The sequence below is a fragment of the Garra rufa genome, chromosome 17 (assembly GCF_049309525.1).
Source record: "Garra rufa chromosome 17, GarRuf1.0, whole genome shotgun sequence".
NCBI lineage: Eukaryota > Metazoa > Chordata > Actinopteri > Cypriniformes > Cyprinidae > Garra > Garra rufa.
The window spans coordinates 14,056,506-14,079,401 of record NC_133377.1 but is presented as its reverse complement, the minus strand read 5'-3'; the positions used below and the strand labels follow the sequence as shown (position 1 = coordinate 14,079,401).

At 40.2% G+C, this 22,896-nt stretch overlaps 1 protein-coding gene across 1 annotated transcript in view; it reads right to left on the bottom strand.

Moving 5' to 3' along the window:
• Window positions 1–9: 9 nt before the first annotated feature.
• mc5ra (melanocortin 5a receptor) overlaps window positions 10–22,896 on the bottom strand; it is a 52,403-nt gene continuing 29,516 nt past the window's right edge. The window contains exon 2 of the mRNA XM_073821626.1: window positions 10–2,868. Coding sequence (XP_073677727.1) covers window positions 1,807–2,793 — 987 coding nt within the window. The 5' untranslated portion in view covers window positions 2,794–2,868 and the 3' untranslated portion in view covers window positions 10–1,806. The remainder of the gene's footprint in view (window positions 2,869–22,896) is intronic.

Below are 22,896 nucleotides of genomic sequence, written 5' to 3'. Positions count from 1 at the left end.
CATGCAGTTGCTTCAAACTATGGTATAACGCTATTTAAAACATCAATCAATGTAAATTGTGATCGTAATTAATAATCGCAATTACAATTTCAAGGGAAAAATCGACACTTATGATTTAAGAAAAAAGGTACAAAAGCTATCACTGGCATGTTCACCTTTTGAAAAGATATTCCTTTGTACCTTATTTACCTCTAAAGCATGCATGTTAGTAGGTACAGCGTCAGTTTGCTTTTTCACCTTTTTTTCTGGCAGTGTATGTGGGAATGAATAATTAAGAATACCAGAAAAATATTCACTGCGGAACAGAGTGTGACAACTACCCCTAGCAGGGGCGCCGCTCGCAATTTTGGGCCCTATGACAAAATCTGAGGTTGGGCCCCCCCTGCCACACCAAAGCAGATCTCTGGGGGCCCCTAAAGGGCGTGGGCCCTTAGAATTGTCCTAACTTTCCCCCCCTTAGCGGCGCCCCTGACCCCTAGTCTCCCGATTATATCAATATAATTGCATTTGGTCAACCAGGTTAAAAAACAGGTGAATGTACTCTAAATGAACGTGGTTTGATGCAATTACACATTGATTAATCAATTGAAACCTGTATGTAATTTAGTACTTGTTTTATTTCTGATTATTTGTTAGTCTTCCCTGTTAGTGACTGATTGAATTTGAATGCAGCAACAACAACCAACAAAACACTTGCTTTTATCTCCCATTTGTACATATTTACTTATTCAGTGGCTGTAGACGGTAAGCAGCATAATGACAAACAACAGGAACACTGATTCTCACCCTGAAACTTTATAGCACATCTACGAAAAACATTTTTTAAAAGCCATGTCATTTGAAGGGTCAGTGGTAAATACATTGAATGAGAATAACTGCAGACCCCCAACTTCAAGTACACAATCGTGCTTACTATAATAATATATAAACTGCCAGCATATCCACAAATGCTTTAATTGTGATGACAAGTCAGCAATACTAATGATGTTTTGTTTTGCTTTTTACTTCAGTAGTTGCACAGTATAATAAGGTAGAGCTTATTTTCTCTGTTATGCTTTTTTTGTATCAATATATAAGTCTTTTTTTATTTCGTTTATGCAGCTACATAAATACACACACATTATACACAGGCATTTGTGGAACATTTTGATTCCATCTATTACAAAAATCCTGATAATGTAGAAAAATTGGTAGTGACTTGATAGGCCTTGAAACCTTAAGCAGACGTTTTACTAACAGCATGACAGTAAACCCATTTTTTGTCACAGCCTACAATTTCTTATATAAGTGTACTTTAATGTTCTGTCTTCTGATGTGTGTATATATTGTGCATGTATTTCATCTTAGGATACTTTTTTTCTCATACTTTCTCACTTTCAATACCAACCGCAGAGTGCATTCAGCAATCTAAATTGCATGCATTATTACAGTATCATCTTACCTATACAACATTACAACAGGCTTGCATTGTTAATTTGACAAATGATTGCACTTGTTTTTTTCCCACAGGCTTTGATTGACGGCTTCTGCGTATCCCTGGAGACTGTGATATTAAATCACATTGTCTGTTGAGGATTATATTGTTCCATAGTTCTAAGGCCTCCTTAAATCTCCAACAATATCTACATATATAATCAACGACATTCTGTTTTGCATCAAAGAGTTCTTGATTAATCATCCAGGTTTTTGCAAGTTTCTTGAAAGAGTTTGCATGATAGAAGATCAAAACAGGGTTGGGACCTTCTTCTCAGACTTCTTAAATTCTTGTGAAATGATAATCCATCTCTTGTTTTTTGGGGTTTCAAACTACCTGGACATTCCAAAGACGTTCCTCAGGCTGTAGCAGCAGATGATTTCTTTCAGCGTTTTACGCATCTCCTGACTCCTGAATGCATAAATGAGAGGGTCGATGACTGAGTTGCACATAATGAGGATGAGGTACATGTTGAAATGCGACATGAAGCACATGCAGTAAAGATTTCTGGGACAGGAGATCATAAGAATGAGGTGCAGAAAGAACGGAGCCCAGCAGACAATGAAGATCCCCAGAAGGATGGTCAGAGTGACGGCTGCCTTCATGCTGGCTCTCTGGTGGATCGAGTTGTAGCCTGGCAGGGCGGCGATGCGTTTTACGTGAGAACGCGCTAGCATGAACATGTGGCTGTAGAGGGAAGCCATGAGTGCAAGCATGATGAAGAACATGGAGACCAAACACACAATGACAGATGTGTTGTCAGAATAGATAATGAAGACGATTCCACAGCCGGTGCAGAAGGTCCAAATCCCGCCGATGATGAGTGACGCCCTGCGCACCGTCATGATGTTGTGATATCGCAAAGCATAAAAAATCGTGACATATCGATCAACAGCTATAGCTAGAAGACTACACATGGATGCCACCACAGAGATGCAGATCATAGAGTCAAAAACGTTGTCCATCTGTCTGATGAAATGGTCCTCCACCACCAGCTGGCGATTGGTGAGTAAGTAGATGACGATGGTCTCCCAAGCATTGGAGACGCTCACCAGCATGTCGGCCACGGCCAGGCTGCAGACGAAGAAGTACATGGGCGAGTGTAGGTTTTTGTTTTTCACTATGGCACAGATGACCAGGATGTTCTCCAGCAGACTGACAATGCCGAGGATGAGGAACACCTCGGTGGCGATATTGAGCTGCTCGCATGCTTTGGGCTTAGCGTGGGATGGAGTCTCGGTGGAGTTGAAGAGATACGAGACTGGACTGGAGTTGACATGGATGGCCCAAAGGGACAGGGTGGCCTCTGAAATGTTCATCGTGGATGAGGGATTCAGTGGGAATGTTGTAGGCTTTCTTGGAGTCACTGGGTTGGTGGGTAGGGCATCTTTAACCTGTGTGAAATGAAAGAGATAATGTTTAATCAAGGAAGAGAATCTTAAAAATAAAGGTTCTTTATTGACATTGGTGGCATCCGTGAAGAACCTTCAAAATCCATGTACAATTTCTATTGCACAGAAGGTTCTTCAAAGTGGTTTGTCAGATGATTCAATTGTTCTTCACATTAAGAAAAAAAATGGTTATTTTGAAAACTGTACACTGAAAGGTTCTTTGAAGAACCAAAAAAGGTTCTATGAAATCACAGACCCAGGTAAAGCATGAGCTTGTGGCCACGTTTCTACAACACTTGTATTAGGGGCTTTTGCACAGTGTAGTTCTAAGCACTTAGTTTTAAATGGGTCCTATTATGCTTTTCACTTTTTGAATTTTAGCCAGTGTGTGGTGTGAATGTTTGGTCATTTAAAACATCTACAAATTTACGAATCTCAAAGTACACTCCAAAGAGAGATATTTCATTTTTTTTAAAATCCCTTCTCAAGAACTACAATGAATGGCTCCTTTGGACTACAGGGTTGTTTTACGGGTGTTATGATGTCACAATGTGGCACATCAGTATATCATTATAATAAATCCTGGCTATGGAAATTCAAATGATTGGGGGGGGGGGGGGGGGACAAGACAGTGTTGCTAAGGCCATGGTTTTTCCATGGAATTGGGCTACTTTCATACTTTTGCCGCGAGTTGAAGTGACCTCATTAATGTAATATTAAGCCCCTTGAAATGCTAATTTTACAAGAGGAACCCCACCACAAAGTGTGCATTTTATCCTCTGGAACGTGATTTTTACAGGGCACCCCCTTGAAATGCAATTGGGCTACTTTTGGCCTAGTTTTAAACAGTAATTAGGTGGGTTTGTTGTGAAAACCTGGCAACCCTGGTGGGGGATTCACTCTTTGTTATATTGCAGCCAATTGTTGACATTTTTGCAGATTTATTAAAAAAGAAAAACTGAAATATCACATGGTCCTAAGTATTCAGACCCTTTGCTCAGTATTTAGTAGAAGCGTCCTTTTGATCTAATACAGCCATGAGTCTTTTTGGGAAAGATGCAACAAGTTTTTCACACCTGGACTTGGGGATCCTCTGCCATTCCTCCTTGCAGATCCTCTCCAGTTCTGTCAGGTTGGATGGTAAATGTTGGTGGACAGACATTTTTAGGTCTCTCCAGAGATGCTCAATTGGGTCAGGGCTCTGGCTGGGCCATTCAAGAACAGTCACGGAGTTGTTGTGAAGCCACTCCTTCGTTCTTTTAGCTGTGTGCTTAGGGTCATTGTCTTGTTGGAAGGTAAACCTTCGGCCCAGTCTGAGGTCCTGAGCACTCTGGAGAAGGTTTTCGTCCAGGATATCCCTGTACTTGGCCGCATTCATCTTTCCCTCAATTGCAACCAGTCGTCCTGTCCCTGCAGCTGAAAAACACCCCCACAGCATGATGCTCCCACCACCATGCTTCACTGTTGGGACTGTATTGGACAGGTGATGAGCAGTGCCTGGTTTTCTCCACTCATACCGTTTAAGGCCAAAAAGTTCTATCTTGGTCTCATCAGACCAGAGAATCTTATTTCTCACCATCTTGGAGTCCTTCAGGTGTTTTTTAGCAAACTCCATGCGGGCTTTCATGTGTCTTGCACTGAGGAGAGGCTTCCGTCGGGCCACTCTGCCATAAAGCCCAGACTGGTGAAGGGCTGCAGTGATGGTTGACTTTCTACAACTTTCTCCCATCTCCCGACTGCATCTCTTGAGCTCAGCCACAGTGATCTTTGGGTTCTTCTTTACCTCTCTCACCAAGGCTCTTCTCCCCCGATAGCTCAGTTTTGCCGGACGACCGGCTCTAGGAAGGGTTCTGGTCGTCCCAAACGTCTTCCATTTAAGGATTATGGAGGCCACTGTGCTCTTAGGAACCTTAAGTGCAGTAGAAATTGTTTTGTAACCTTGGCCAGATCTGTGCCTTGCCACAATTCTTTCTCTGAGCTCTTCAGGCAGTTCCTTTGACCTCATGATTCTCATTTGCTCTGACATGCACTGTGAGCTGTAAGGTCTTATATAGACAGGTGTGTGGCTTTCCTAAACAAGTCCCATCAGTATAATCAAACACAGCTGGACTCAAATGAAGGTGTAGAACCATCTCAAGGATGATCAGAAGAAATGGACAGCACCTGAGTTAAATGTATGAGTGTCACACCAAAGGGTCTGAATACTTAGGACCGTGTGATATTTCAGTTTTTTAATGAATCTGCCAAAATGTCAACAATTCTGTGTTTTTCTGTCAATGTGGGGTGCTGTGTGTACATTAATGAGGAAAAAAAATGAACTTAAATGATTTCAGCAAATGGCTGCAATATAACAAAGAGTGAAACATTTAAGGGGGTCTGAATACTTTCCGTACCCACTATATATACATATATATATTATTGTTGGTTCGTTTGTGGCTACTTGAATATTTAACATAAGCGTTACTCAAAGCAGTAAATAAATGTTTTACTTGCCTTAATAAAGCTTAATAAAACCTACACAGCAAAATCCCCAGTGTTAATTTAACACTCTGAGTGTGGACACATATAAACATTGAAGCAGTGTTGAAGTTAATGAGATAATTAGGTGATTGACGAAGTGATGATTGATCATTATTGAAGACACCTGATGTTAATAAGCAGAATCACCAAAGGAGAAAACTTTTTAAGCAACCATTATAGTGGTCAGTGTTTGCAATAGTTGGGCTCTTGACCCTTAAATCTTCAATATTAGGTCTTGTTTGGCTTTATTGAGTTATAAAAGCCAGACAAGCCAAGAGCAAAAGTCATCAGGTGGCATTTACTTGACACAAACATCATTTAGCGACTTGAGTATTTGACATTGGATTTCTTTACAGACTACAAGGAGCTGTGAACAAAAGAGCAATCACTTTTGGCATAATCAGACAGTTGATGACAAATTTTAATTTAGACACACAGACATGAAGAATCAGCGTGAGAATCACAACAACGGTGACCATCAAAGAACTCATCCATGACTCCCATCATGCATTGGGGCATGAATAAATTATGAGAGTTCAGAGTTGATCTGTTTATCTGAATATGCCGCTTGTCACCATTGTTGAGATTCATGGGCTGGTTCTTGATGTCTATGTGTGCCTATGTGAAACACTTCTTTTTTAAACAGGTTGTAATCGCTGGATCTGCTGTGGATTGTCAAGACTGTTGCAAAAAAAAAAAAAAAAAAAAAAAATTTAACCATAATCATCACCTGATGACATGAGCTTATGTTTGGCTGTTTTAACTCAAATACAGCAGCCAAACAAAATCTAGTATTAAAGATTTAAGGGTCAAGAGCCCAACTAATGCAAACACTGACCACTATAATAGTTGCTTAAAAATTTTGGTTTTCTCCCTTGGTGATTCTGCTTATTAACATCAGGTGTCTTCAATAATGATCAATCATCACTTTGTTAATCACCTAATTATCTCGTTAACTTCAACACTGCTTCAGTGTCAACTTTAACACTGCTTCAGTGTCTGTATGTGTCCACACTCAGAGTGTTAAATTAACACTGGGGATTTTGCTGTGTAGTAATTATAGCAACTAAATAAAGATAATATCTAAGTAACGCAACCTATTGGATTTTACAGTGCTGTGAAAAAAAAAAGAGTTGTGGGAGCATTACTGCCTCTAGTGCTCATTTCAACTGGAAACTGCAGTAATTCATACATATACAGTAGGTATGTTTTTTGCATTGTCTCTTTGAAAACCCTATTGGAATCTGACTTCAAGAGTGTATATTGGAAAATGTGAGCTCACTCATGCAAAGCTTGCATCTTGAATGGTAAGGTGCTGTGGTTAACAGGGTATTGTTGTTTGGTTGCTAGGGTGTTCTGAGCGGTTGCTAGGTGATTGCTTACAGGTTCATATCAAAAGCTTCCACCCTCTGACATACTAGATATGCCTTGAAACCCTTCATCACTGAAAGCCCATGTGAATTTCCTCCTGTTAAACCATCTATCAGGGAAAAAATGGTAATCTGATCACTTAGAAAAGTAATAGCTCACTTTTCCTCAAAAACCCTCATGATTTGAGGAATCATTTACGTGCAAAGCAAAAAAGACTTCAGAGAAAGCTGGAACAGAAGGTAACTATGAATCAGAAGGCAACCAGTGGTATTTTGTGTCTGGTGCTTTTATTTTTTAAGATGCATTCCAAACATCTTAATTATCCATCATAACTCATAGGGCACAGAGGAATGATTCACTGTGAAATCTTATTGTTATTATTAAATCCCTTCAATTAAATACACACAGGTATAATTAATAGAATATATAATTAGTATAATTCATCCATCCACCTACTGACATTTTAGTTTCTCCAATTCAGCTATGCTGCATGTTTTCTGGTCTATGGGGGAAACCGAAGCACCCGGAGGAAAACCACCCACGCAGACACAAGGAAAACATGCAAAGTACACATAGAAAAGCCTCAGGCTCAGCTGGGACTTAAACCAGAGACCTTCTGGCTGTGTGGGAACAGCACTAACCACTAAGCCACCACACCGCCCACAATAATAGTAATACATAGTGCAAATCAGTATCTCTTTGCATAGGATTCTTCTGTTTGATTTGTTATTTAATTTAATTCTATCTTACAATTTTATCTAAATTGTCAAAATCCATACATTGAATATTTGTCATTGTATACACTAACAACAACAGTTTGGGATCGGTGAGATTTTTTAAATGTTTTTGAAAGAAGTCTGTCATGCTGCAAGTCTTTTTTATTTGATCAAACACATTAATATGATTTGCTATATATATATACACCCAAGCCCGAAATTATTCATACCCCTGGCAAATTGACTTAAAGTTACTTTTATTCAATCAGCAATTTTTTTTTATTTTTTATTTTTTGACCGGAAATGACACAGGCTTCTCCCAAAAGATAATAAGATGATGTACAAGAGGCATCATTGAAAAAAAATATTTCTCAGCTTTTATTTACATTTGAACAAAAAGTGGGATGTCCAAAATTATTCATACCCTTTGCTAACTGTCACAGTCTATGGGAAAATCCAAAGTTCTATACCATTCCAAATAGTCCAAGCTGTTCTAACGCATGCTAATTACCCCGATTCATTTGTTTTAATCAACTCAACAAGTGAAAAACAGAAGCTCACTTAATAAAGCATTTATTAAGACAGTATTACTATATGTCTAAAGAATATGTATAAATGTACTTTTAAATAGTTTATTAATCATTTACTTACACTTTCAAAATGATCTTATGAACCACTGTCAATGCCTAAATAACTGGTTAATAGTGTAATACTTAGAAATAATGAATTGATCATTAATCAATTATGAAAATACAATTATTAAACACATCGATATGATAATAAATTAAGAACAAAGCATTTATAGCTGTATTTATAAACTGCCTATAAATGTAGGGACAATGGTTTATAAATTATGAAGTGACTATTTACTAATACTTAACTGATGGTTCATAGCATGCAGTTATTTTAAAGTGTTACAGAAATCTTTTGTAACATTGTAAATATATTAGCATTAATGCATACTGGTCTTAAGGGGAGACACTGCAGGCGAAAACACATTTTTCATGTACCTGTCAAGTTTGAGATTTTGGGCTTTTTGGTGTTTAATAAAGTGTTTTTTCAGACTAGTGGAAAGAAAACACCCAAAAGACACTTAAGTGTTTCTTTTATAGCACTTTATCTATTTGTGTCAACAGATTTCAATTATAATCCATATTTTTTTAAAGGTCGTTTTTTCAAAAATGAGTTTTTTTCTCCTACACAGAGCCATAAATCTCCACTTCAGTAGCACTTACACACACCAAACTTTACATTTTTATTTCTGTCTATATTCTATAGATTTTTTTCAGAGGGATTTGTTCATATATAATTTGCTTGATTTCATACTCATTCAACATTTTATTCCCCCCAAAATGATAATATATATATATATATATTTATATATATGTTTTCTGTCTGTTCTAAGTTTATTTCTGAATTATGGAGTGACAATATGAAATCTCCCAAAATCCCCTTTGTAACAAATTCGACTTTAATATGTCAAAAAAAAAAAAAAAAAAAAAGAAACCAACTTCATCCAGTTTTTATATTTTTGTACTATAAATGTATGCAAATTTGCACATATTTCATTAAATAATGCCTCATTTGCATATTTAAAACTAACATTTTAAAAAACTTGTTATACAAAAAATTTAATCAATTAACTAGGTAATTAAGGTGATAACTAATAGTTAATGTTTTTTTCCCTATTCACCTGCAGCCTTCCTCTATACTAAAGGTAGTGAACCTTACCTCACTAAAAGAGCATACAGATCATAGAGAATTGAGGATGAAAACCAAACTGCTAATAGAAGTTCCACTGTATGGCAGTTTGAGAAAAAAAAAAAGGTGTTATTTTCTAGCTTTCCTGGATGTCGCCCACATCCGGAGGACAAACCTTTGATCACACACAGAGCCAGACGATACCTAATTACGCTTATGAATTCTTCTCCGGCACTAATTCATCATCTCTCTCTCTTTAATCTTTAAGATAGCACTTTAAAAGGTTGCTAAAAACACGATCACGCCCCAAGGTCTTGCAGCCACCGCACGACATGCAATCTAAGCACTATGCACATCCTCAAAAGCATATGATCATCCTTTTCGTGACAGATGGCCAGTTCGATCTTGAAACAAGCCCATTGTTCATAATATCTGCCCTGCAAATATTTTACCAGTGAATTACTTTTCCTGTGAAAAATGAGATTTATCATGGCCACTGGTGAGCATCGCTCAGGTCTCTGGATAAAGGATCCTCTATTTGCATGTGTGCGTCAGAAGGCTTTTGCTCAATAGTGTGCATCTACTATCTGCTGATAACTCTACAGTAAATGAGTCACCGCCCGTCGGAACAGAGAATCAAGACAGGGAGAAGTACACAGATTCACAGGCAAATCTAAGGACTGTATTGACAGGCTGATGGTGGGAGAGAAGTAAATAATGAGGCAGGGGAGTTGAACGAGTCAAAGTGAAACACAGAAATGATGAAATATATTGTGTTACAGTCTTTCCATTCTAATAATGACTTCCTACAGTACCTGAGCATGAACTAGTTCAGTTTATGAGTGAATGAGCCTTGCATACTGTTAAAACTAAACAGTTAAGACATTAATTTTTGGAATATTTAATTTAATTTAAATATGGTAAAAGTTACTTATGAATGAACTGACAATTGAATCTTCCATTGAATCTTCTATGTTGTGTATTTTGACATTCAGCTGAAGTCAAAAGTTTACACCCCCCTTCCAGAATCTGCAAAATGTTAATTATTTTAGCAAAATAAGAGAGATCATACAAAATGCATGTTATTGTTTATTTAGTACTGACGTCCTGAATAAGATGTTTCGCATAAAAGATGTTTACATATAGTCCACAAGAGAAAATAATAGCTGAATTTATACAAATGACCTGGATCAAAAGTTTGCACCCCTTGATTGTTAATACTGTGTTGTTACCTGAATGATCCACAGATGTGTTTTTTCTTTTGTTTAGTGATAGTTGTTCATGCATGCCTTGTTAATCTTGTCCTGAACAGTTAAACTGTCTGCTATTCTTTAGAAAATCCTTCAGGTCCCATAAATTCTTTGATTTTTCAACATTTTTTTGTGTATTTTAATCCTTTCCAACAATGACTGTATGATTTTGAGATCCATCTTTTCACACTGAGGACAACTGAGGGACTCATATGCAACATTACAAACCCTCACTGATGCTCCAGAAGGAAACACAATGCAATAAGAGCTGGAGGGTGAAAACTTTTGAATTTGAAGATGAGAGTAGATTTGACTTATTTTGTCTTCTGGGAAACATGTAACTATTTTCTGTAGCCTCTGAAGGGCAGTAATCAAAAAAATGCAATATTTAGGCAAAATTAGAAAAATGTACACATCTCCATTCTGTTCAAAAGTTTTCACCCCCGGCTCTTAATGCATCGTTTTTCCTTCTGGAGCATCAGTGAGTGTTTGAACCTTCTGTAATAGTTGCATATGAGTCCCTCAGTTGTCTTCAGTGTGAAAAGATGGATCTCAAAATCATATAGTCATTGTTGGAAAGGGTTAAAATACACAAAAATGCTGAAAAACCAAAGAATTTGTGGGACCTGAAGGATTTTTCTGAAGAACAGCAGGCAGTTAACTGTTCATGACAAACAAGGGACTCATGAACAATTATTAATAAAAAAAATAAAAAATAAAAACAGCTGTGGATCATTCAGGTAACAATATAGTATTAAGAATCAAACGTATGTAAACTTTTGAACGGGGTCATTTTTATAAATTAAACTATTATTTTCTCTTGTGGACTATATGTAAACATCTTTTATGTGAACTATCTCATTCAGGTCAGTACTAAATAAACAATAACATGCATCCTGCATGATCCCTCTTATTTTCGTAAAATAACTACTACTTTGCAGATTCTGAAAGGGGGTGTAAACTTTTGACATCAACTGTATTTGCAATTACACATGTATAATGATGAATTATATATTAATGTATATACAACAAGTGCACATAAAGAGAGAGAAAGTGAAAATCAAGCATAAATTCTATAGATTTACATTGAAAAGGTGTCCTACTGTATGAGGATGCAGCTATATTTCAGAAGAGTCTATCAATACAGAACAATGCAATAAATGGAAGAATATGGTGTTATATAGCAGTGTTTTATTATAATATAAAATGACTGTGGGAAAAGTCCTTTGGTCATTTGCAAAATACACTGCAGTGGTGACTCACAGTCACAGCATCAATAAACTTGAGTGAACTTAAGTGAGTGTGAGACGGCAACAGAGTGTCACGGTACATACATCTGTTGTGTTTTTCTCTGTCTCGTTATCATGTGGTATGTGTGTGTATGCGTGTGACGTCATGCTCCCCAGCACGCTGCCAATCAGTCCTCCACAGGTGCATCTCATCATCCCCGGCTATATATACTCACCTCGCTTTCATCTCCTCTGTCGATAGTTCATTCTGGATTTGGGTTCGTGTCAGGATTGTTGGTCGTGTCTTCGTCTCGTTGGATGTGTATTTCGTCAGTGTTCTGGATTTACTCACCTTCACGGGATCATCACGCCACATCACCGCAGCCATCAAGCCCCTGTGTCACACCAGCCGAGGGATCTCACCACTTTGCAGTTTGTTCTTTGTTTGTCTCAATAAACGTTCATTGCACTGCATTTGCTTCCTCGTCTCTGTTTGCACCGTCACAGAACTATCGACCATCAATGGAAGCAGCAGGATCTTCACGTCTCACTCTGGAGGAATGTTTGATGTCTTGCATCTCTCGGCTGGAAGCCCAGGAGAAGAGCTCCACGGACACGGGAACGGCCGTCCGAGCTCTTGTGACACAGGTGTCCGACCTGACCCAGCGGATGCAACAAATGCAACTTCCCGCTGCGCCACCCACGCCGCCCATGTCGGCCGCTCCGGTTCCCCTTCCTGGACCATCTGGGGCTGCCCATCTACCGGAGCCCCGCCTTCCCCCACCAGAGCTGTACAGTGGTGAGCCGAACTTCTGCCGAGCTTTCCTCACTAGATGTACGATGCATTTTTCTTTACAGCCCCGCACGTTTCCTAGTGAGGAGAGCAAGGTGGCGTTCGCGCTCACCCTGTTAACGGGGAAGGCAGCCCTTTGGGGCACGGCGGTGTGGGAAAACCAGGATCCGTGTTGTGCCTCGTTCTCGGCACTTGCCACCGAGATGAAAAGGGTGTTTGACCGCGCAGCCACCGGAAGAGAGGCTGCGCGGAGACTAACGGACCTCAAGCAGGGGGAGAGGTCCGTTTCTGATTTTTCCATCGAGTTTCGCACCCTGGCGGCAGAGTGCCGATGGAACGAGGAGGCGCAGTGGGACATGTTCCTGCATGGGCTGGCTGACCGCGTCCAACGGGAAATCTACGCCCTGGATCTGCCCGCAGACCTCAACGCCCTCATCGACCTGGCACTGCGGGTGGACGCTCGACTCTCCCGAGCCGAGCGGCGGTGGTTACCCGCTCGGTTCCCCCCTGGGGAGGGACTCTCACCTCGAGCCAGCGGCAGTGACGCGGTCAGTCCCTTCGACGATCACGAGCCTATGCAGGTGGGTCGGGCTCGGCTTACTCGGGAGGAGAGGGAGAGGCGGAGATCCCGCGGATTGTGTATGTACTGTGGGGCAGCTGGGCACTTTGCTGCCAGCTGTCCGGTAAAAGGGCAGGCCCGGCAGTAAATGTGAGGCTACTGTCGGGTGGGATCTCCGCTACCAAGCCCTCGTCTAGACCCTCCTCCACCCTCCTTCCGGTTAGGCTTGCATGGCATCTTCACGACATCCGTTGCACTGCACTACTGGATTCGGGGGCGGAAGGTAATTTTATGGATTTTTCGTTTGCTGTTCTTCACCATGTTCCACTTCTTCCCCTCAGTAGTACCATCGCCGTCCACGCCCTCAACGGTCAGACTCTTCCCACCATCACCACCATATCCGAACCTGTTACTCTCACGGTGTCAGGCAATCACCGTGAGAGTATTTCCTTTTACATACTGGACTCCCCTCATGCACCCGTTGTTTTAGGTCACCCTTGGCTCATCAAACACAACCCCAGGATTGATTGGCAGCTTAAGTCTGTGTCTGAGTGGAGCATTAAGTGTCATGAGTCCTGTCTTGTGTCTGCTTGTTCGTCTGTTTCTGGTGTTGTGTTGCAGGAAAAGACGACAGATCTGTGTAACGTGCCCGCGGAGTACCTCGACCTGAAGGAAGTGTTCAGTAAGTCTAGGGCTGATTCTCTCCCTCCTCATCGTCCCTATGACTGTGCTATAGATTTACTGCCAGGTACGTCTCCGCCTAAGGGCAAATTATATTCACTTTCTACTCCTGAAAGAGAGGCTATGGAGAAATACATTTCTGATTCTCTAGCAGCCGGGTTCATTCGACCCTCCTCTTCTCCAGCGGGGGCGGGGTTCTTTTTTGTGGGGAAGAAAGACGGATCTCTGCGACCTTGTATTGATTACCGGGGGTTGAATAATATCACGGTAAAGAATACCTATCCTTTGCCGTTGATATCTTCAGCCTTCGAGAGGTTGCAGGGAGCGTCAGTCTTCACTAAATTGGACTTAAGAAACGCTTATCATTTGGTTCGCATCAGGAGGGGAGATGAGTGGAAGACCGCCTTTAATACCCCCAGGGGGCACTTTGAGTACTTGGTCATGCCCTTCGGCTTGTCCAACTCCCCAGGGGTCTTTCAGGCACTCGTCAATGATGTGCTGCGAGACATGGTCGATCAATTCATTTATGTCTACCTGGACGACATATTGATTTTTTCCTCTTCTCTCCAGGAACATGTGCAGCACGTCAGACGAGTGCTCCAAAGGCTGTTAGAGAATGGGCTTTTTGTCAAGGCGGAGAAATGCGACTTTCATGCACAGTCTGTTCCTTTTCTAGGGTACATCTTGTCGGCTGAGGGAGTTCGTGTGGATCCAGCGAAGGTTCAGGCTGTGGTGGATTGGCCAACTCCAGATTCCCGTAAGGCCCTACAGAGGTTTCTGGGGTTTGCCAATTTTTACCGACGGTTCGTCCGCAATTACAGCCAACTAGCCGCACCTCTGACAGCCTTAACCTCCCCCAGAACGACGTTCAGGTGGTCTGACGCAGCCGAGGCTGCGTTTTCCAAACTGAAAAGCCGTTTTGTTTCGGCTCCCATCCTGGTGACCCCTGATCCTTCACGTCAGTTCGTGGTGGAGGTTGACGCATCAGAGGTGGGGGTAGGTGCGGTTCTCTCACAGCGTTCGACCACAGACGACAAGATGCATCCTTGCGCGTTTTATTCACATCGTCTGTCACCTGCGGAATCAAATTACGATATTGGTAACCGGGAGTTGTTGGCAGTCAAGTTGGCCTTAGAGGAATGGCGTCATTGGCTAGAAGGGTCGGGGGTACCCTTTATTGTATGGACCGATCACAAGAACCTCGAATATATCAAAACTGCTAAAAGATTGAACTCTAGGCAGGCTCGGTGGGCACTTTTTTTCGGACGTTTTGACTTTACTCTCTCGTTCCGCCCGGGTTCCAAAAATATCAAACCCGACTCTTTGTCACGCATTTTTGACCACGCCGATCGCCCGTCTACTCCCGAGAGTATTTTTCCTGAGACGCTTATCGTTTCAACTCTCATTTGGGAGGTCGAAACGAAGGTTAAAACAGCCTTAGAAGGGGTAACGCCTCCGGACGCTTGCCCACCGAACCGTTTATTTGTGCCAGAGGAATTACGGTCTGAGGTTATTCAATGGGGTCATTGCTCTAACGTAGCGTGTCATCCAGGAGTTAATCGTACCATACGTTTGGTCAAGCAACGGTTTTGGTGGCCTCTTATGGCTCGTGACGTTCGCAGTTTTGTTTTGGCTTGTTCAGTTTGTGCCACTGGTAAGACTTCTAACAGACCTCCAGATGGGCTCCTTCAACCGCTGCCGGTCCCTTCGAGACCCTGGTCCCACATCGCTCTAGATTTTGTTACCGCCCTCCCGCCCTCCCAGGGCAACACGGTAGTTTTGACCGTGGTGGACCGGTTCTCGAAGGCGGCCCATTTTATCCCCTTGCCCAAATTACCTTCAGCCAAGGAGACAGCGGTAGCTGTCATTGACCACGTCTTTCGGATACATGGCCTCCCGACGGACGTGGTCTCTGACAGGGGACCCCAATTTGTATCCAAATTTTGGAAAGAGTTTTGTAAATTACTGGGGGCCACTGTTAGTCTCTCTTCGGGGTTCCATCCTCAAAGCAATGGTCAAACTGAGAGAGCCAACCAAGATTTGGAGAGAACGTTGCGATGTATGGTCACTAGAAACCCTTCCTCCTGGAGCCAACAACTCTCGATGGTGGAGTACGCCCACAATTCGTTACCAGTATCATCTACGGGCCTATCCCCATTTGAAGGTAGTATAGGGTACCAGCCACCAGTTTTTTCCAGTCTGGAATCCGAAGTCGCGGTCCCCTCTGCCCACGCCTTTGTCCAGAGGTGTCATCGCACTTGGACTAGAGCCCGTGAGACTCTGCTCCAAGTGAGAGAGCGCACCAAGGCTAAAGCCGATCGCCACCGGTCTAAGCCTCCCGTATACGTCGTCGGTTCCAAAGTGTGGCTTTCTACTAAGAACATTCCTCTGCGTTCCGTTTCGAATAAACTTGCTCCTAAATTTATTGGCCCGTTTGCTGTCACCAAAATCATTAGTCCGGTGGCAGTCCGCCTCAAACTTCCTCCAGTGTACAGGAGAATTCATCCCGTGTTTCATGTCTCCAAAATTAAACCGGTTTTTTTTGCACGTATTAATCCGCCTGCCCCGGTTCCTCCACCGCCGCGACTCGTAGATGGGGAACCCACTTATTCGGTTAATCGCATTCTGGACTCGAGACGGAGGGGGCGCGGATTCCAGTACTTGGTGGACTGGGAAGGTTACGGTCCGGAGGAGAGAAGTTGGGTGCCTGCCAGAGACATCCTGGATCACTCTCTTATTGATGAATTTAATCAACAGGTGCAGGAGGCTGGGAACGTCAGGGGACGTTCTTAGGAGAGGGGGTACTGTCACGGTACATACATCTGTTGTGTTTTTCTCTGTCTCGTTATCATGTGGTATGTGTGTGTATGCGTGTGACGTCATGCTCCCCAGCACGCTGCCAATCAGTCCTCCACAGGTGCATCTCATCATCCCCGGCTATATATACTCACCTCGCTTTCATCTCCTCTGTCGATAGTTCATTCTGGATTTGGGTTCGTGTCAGGATTGTTGGTCGTGTCTTCGTCTCGTTGGATGTGTATTTCGTCAGTGTTCTGGATTTACTCACCTTCACGGGATCATCACGCCACATCACCGCAGCCATCAAGCCCCTGTGTCACACCAGCCGAGGGATCTCACCACTTTGCAGTTTGTTCTTTGTTTGTCTCAATAAACGTTCATTGCACTGCATTTGCTTCCTCGTCTCTGTTTGCACCGTCACACAGAGTTTGTCCAGCAATCGCTTATACTGGTACATCTTTTAACATCTTTATTGTTCATGGTAGTCTGTTTTATTTTAACTATATCAAACATCAGATTAGGAGCATGTTTAACATAAGTAAGGGATAATGTACAGGCAGCCGGTAGTTATCGCAGAAATAAGCGAAGCGGAGGGTCTTGTATCACACTGAAGGGGCTTATTTCTGCGATAACTACCGGCTGCCTGTACATTATCCCGCTTATTACACGGCTACTTGCCACATAAGGAAAAAAACTGGACATGAATATGAATTTGAAACCTTTTATTGGCATATTTGTTTTAAATTAACATTTTTATCCTTCCGCGAAACGATATAGTACCACGTGACTAACATTCAAACTATGTACGTTAGTAAGACAATTTAAATAGATTAATGTCGAAATTTTCCATTGTTAATTGTGGTTGTCCAGTGTTTGTCACAAGATGGCGCCAAACGGTAATCTTTGTTGGCACGGAGGGATTTTAAACATACAAGTAGTACCGGCTATGCGTTATTACTTTGGAGCGGTGATTATTTGAAAAGAACGAACCTGCAAATGTCTCAACTGACCAATCAGAATCGAGCATTCCAAAGAGCCGTGTAATAATGACATGTAAGGCCTGTTCCTGTGGGTTTTTCCATTAAGTACCCTTGCGACCTTATTGGTCCTGGAACATCCCGTACTCAATGAAAGCTTAGCTAAATTCTCAGAAAAAAAGGTACAAAATCTGTCACTGGGACAGAACCTTTTTGAAAAGTACACCTTTGTACCTTATTTATCCCTAAAGGGTTTATACAAATACACTAAAAGTACATATTAGAACCTGAATAATAGACATGTGTACCTTTTGACAAGGTACTGCCCCAGTGACAGCTTTTGCAGTTAAAATTTTAAATTTAATAAATAAATCCTTGCATGTCCCAGGTGGCAGAAGAGAAAATCTGTGATAGATTTTGGCCTAGTGCAAACACTTTAATATTGAGATTTGACATTTCAAAGGATTTCATGTTTTTTTTCCTCAGAGAAATGTGTCATCAGCGGATAAAAGCAAAGCCTACTCACTTCCACTGGGATTACATATATATCCAGTGCTCAAAAATAAATTTGGTTTCATTTAGTCAAATATGAAATAACACTTTAATGGGTCCTCACTTAATTTAGTGGCTTTCTTACTGTCTGATGTAAATGACATGATATTCCAGAGCTTCAGATCACAGTCATGTTCATGTTCAGTCATTTTAGTTTATGCTCAATTTGGAGGTTTTTTATTTGAACATTGATAGTTGAACATTTTGTCAACGACCTCAACTTACTTTTGTGCTGTGACCAGCGTTGGGGGTAACGCATTACATGTAGGGTGACCATTATCTGAGAATCCAAAAAGAGGACCCCCAACCCCACCCCCCCCCCCCCCCCCCCAAAAAGGCGCTTTTAGAAATCACACATTTATTTAAATTCTCTTTCTGTTTGAACTAAATCTTATATCAAAACCGTATTGCCCTGTAAAAAATATCATCTCTCTTAGTCTTTTCTTTATACAGGCCTAATACAAACATAAATAAATAATACATAAAATGCTTAAATAAGAATTGCCTTGTAAAACATTTTTTTTTTTTCCCAATTTGTCTGTGAAACTACATTTGCGTTTCGGCATGTTAGTGACACACAGCTCTTGCAGCGCAGTTCCTCTTTGTATTGTTTTGACAGTTGGGTCTTTCACGTCATCAGACAGGTACCCAGGGCTGGACTGGGGTTAAAATTCGGCCCTGGACAAATTCAGCCCATCCGGCCCACAAGTTCCACATGAAAGTTTTCTTGGGTTTCCTGGTGAAAAAAACCCCAGCTAAAACCAGCCTGTGCTGGTTGGGTGGTTTTAGCTGGTCAGCAGGCTGGTTTTAGAAGGGTTTTGACCACTTTTCCAGCTTGGCCAGGCTGGTCTTAGCTGGTCAGGCTCGGAAACCACCAACTAAAAGACCAGCTAAAACCAGCTACTTCCAGCCTAAACTGGCCAACCAACCAAGGCTGGTTTAAGCTGTTTATTTCAGCAGGGTTATAGGGTCTTTAATTGGAGTACATGAATGAATAAAACAGGATTTAAACAAATAATGATAAATACTGCTGAATTCAAATGCAACAAACTTAATTACATTTTTGTCACAGAGAAATGCATGCAGTAAAGCACTGATTTTGAGCTAGAATGCAGGAAATTTTTTGCTAATAAATTATGTAATAAAAAAAACATTCATTAATAAAAATCATCACCCTCATGTCGTTCCAAAACTGTATGGCTTACTTTCTTCTGTGGAACACAAAAGATATTTTGTATAATGTAACCAAACATATTTGGTTACCCTTGATTTCTACTCTATAGACAAAAAAGTTTTGAATTTCTCAAAGTATGTTCCTTTGTTACACAGAAGAAAAAAGTTCATACAGGATTGAAATTATTGAAATTACATGATGTTGAGTAAATGATGACAATTTTTATTTTTGGGTAAACTGTCCCTTTAAGAACTTTATTATGTATAGTAAACACCTGATTTATATAAGACCCATATTTTATTCTTTAATCAGGCTCTTATTGAATTAACATTTTACTCCAATTAAAACGAATTACAACTAAAAATTAAAAGAAATTATTGATTAGAATATTAGTAGTAAGACGGTGGTCACAAAAAAACATTAGTTATATGGTTTTTAAAATTAAATAGTAATTATAAACTATGAAATTTGTAATAATTTTGTTTTGACAGTAATTATTTATTGGCATTTTCCACTTTACTTCATCATGCAGTATCCAGTGTCGTGGCTGTTTTTAGCCAGCCCAGCAGAACTTACAGATCCTTTAATGTTCTCATATCACATGACTGTATTACAATTCTGTGTGTTATCTGAATGGATCAAGCAACTTACACTGTTTATCACTGTACATCGTGGCAGAAGCGCAGCGCGCGTTCGTCAGCACTGTGCGGGTGATTGATCCCACCGCTTCACACTTTTCGGCTATTTGCGGTTTTGAATGCGCTATAATTTAAAATAGCGCCTAATATGGGGTTGGTCTCCCTCGCTTCGGTGATCGGCCCACTGGGAATGTCCCGGTGCTCCCGATGGCCAGTTCATACTGCAGGTACCTCAGAATAATGACGGTGGGCAGTGGCTGCATTTAAATTGTTGAATTAATGACGGTCAGTGAAATGAGGTAAAAAGAAAAAACCGGACATTTTATGATATTTTACAAAATCCCCCCGGACATAATTTTACAGCCAAAAAGGAGGACATGTCCGGGTAAAAGAGGACGTATGGTCACCCTAATTACATGTAACGCAAGTTACGTAATAATATTACTTTTTCCAAGTAACTAGTAAAGTAACGCATTACTTTGACGCATTACTAACACATTAGAAATTGCAAGATGTTACTTTAGTTCTAAAATAAATGTGAACATGCATTAATTCATCTCACTCACAAAAAACAGATACAGTATTCGTCAAAATGAATAAAAACAGTGAAATTCTGTGCAAACCTGCAATAATTAAATATGTCAAATAATACGAATATCCTTTATGTATTTAATCCCATTTTATTAACTGATGTCTTTGCTGCTGACCTTCGATGATCCAATTCATCCATAATAATAAGCAAAAATTACTCAAGATTTTTCTTTTTTTTATTGCTAAAGAGTTGACATTTTTTTCTTTTTCAGTCTACTGTACAGGCGAGAATTCACTTTTCTCTAAGCCTGAGGCTTTTACATTTACCAAAAATAGAACTTTTTATATTAAAAACAAACAAGCAAGCCCAGCCCAGATTTAAAAAGTAATGCAAAAGTAACGTAGCACATTACTTTCCATAAAAAAGTAACTAAGTAATGTCATTAGTTATTTTTTAAGGAGTAACTCAATATTGTAATGCATTACTTTTAAAAGTAACTTTCCTCAAGTTCCCAGCATGCTTTGCACAGCGTTAAATTTAAGTGCAGTGTTATTTAGTTTTTTCCCTATTAATGATTTTTGAGTAGTTGTGATCAATGTTGGGGAAAGTTACTTTTAAGAAGTTATGCATTACAATATTGCCTCTCTTTACCGAAAAAGTTAACTAATTGTGTTACTTAGTCACTTTTTATGGAAACATTATTTCTGTGTTACATTTTGTCACCTCGGCTGGTTTTACTTATTTTTAATAACAAAATATCCAAAAGTTATATTTTTGGCAACTGTAAATGCAGTTTCACATTAAAAGTGAAATTAATAAGCATCCAGCTGAAGATGTTCGTGTCTTTCTTTCTTCAGCCGAAAAGAAATTAAGATTTTTGAGGAAAACATTCCAGGATTTTTCTTCATATAATGACTACAACGGTGGCCAACAGGTTGAAGGTCTTTTCAGTGCAGCTTCAAAGGGCTCTACACGATCCCAGTCGAGGAATAAGGGTCTTATCTAGCAAAATGATGTCATTTTCTAAAAACAATTACAATTTATATACTTTTTAATCACAGATGCTCATCTTGGACTAGCTTGGCCTCACACATTATGTAATCATGCATATGTGACCAACCCAGTTTTCACAAAGCAAACGTGTAAAGAATGTCAAACACTCTTTGTCGGACAATTTTGAAATTAGAGGAGAAAATGAGATGGAGTTTTTCGCCCCCTTCCCTACCTTTTCTGAAACTATACTACACAGACAAAGAACTAACAGCATGTGACCTTTCCAACGTGCTTATGCATATGTGGTAAAAAGTATGAAAATGTGCATTTTTGGTAGAAAATGACTGATCGTTTCACTAGATATGACCTTTATTCCTCAGCTGGGATCGTGTAGAACCCTTTGAAGCTCGATTGAAACTGCAATTTGGACCTTAAACCATTAGCCACCACTGGAGTCCACTATAGGGAGAAAAATCCTGGAATGTTTTCCTCAAAAATCTTAATTTCTTTGCAACTGAAGAAAGAAAGACATGAACATCTTGGATCACATGGAGGTGAGTATAATTAGCTATGCTAATTATTTCTTTGTTTCTCTGTCTCTGCCACGGGATTTCCATCCCGTGGTAACTAGGGTTTACACAAGATTCAGTCTGGATTCAGAAGAAGAGATGATGCCAACCCCTCAGAGGACCGCCGATGATGCCAGCCTTGAAACAACATACAGCACTACATAATTTTCCTACAAGTTGATTACAGCACATAACCATTGCAATTAGTGTTCACTGTTCATCATCTGTTTGATTACACAGTTACTGATTTTAATATTTATATCATATGTACATCGACTCAACATACAGTATTCACCACTAATAAGCTACTAAATATATTGAAGTAGCCTAAAACTTTTGTACAGCTGCTCTGCAACAATTTGTATTGTAAAAAGCGCTATAAAAAAAAAAATATCTGGAAGTGGACTAATCTTTTAATTGTTTTTAACATGCTTTAGTTATTATATAACTAATTATCTTTTAATTAATACTCTTAAATCAACAAAACATAATTTGGTTAAATGAACTTGTTTTATTCTTGTTGTGTGGACCTCAACTAATTGAGTGGAAATGTTTTCTTCATTTAATTAAGTTCAAACTGTTTTGATTGTGTGTGGCTAATGGCTAGGCCATTACATGCTTTTAAGAGCCCTAAAACAGATACTGTCAGAGTACATGATTAATTATGACCGTCAGAGCTGGCAGATGGTGTAGTTACAGCATTTCCAGAGGGGAATAACAGAGCCATGCTGACCAGCAAAACCCTGACCCTGTAAGAAGAAGAAGCCCACCACCGCTGGGACATGCTACCACGTTAATAAACTACATCTGATTCAACGTATTTGTTGAGTATGTGTTATGCTCTAGCTAAAGTCATTACTTAAAATACAGTTTATACCAAAAATAATTAGGATATTAAGTAATGATCATGTTCCATGAAGATATTTTGTAAATGTCCTACTATAAATATATAAATATATATATATATATATATATAT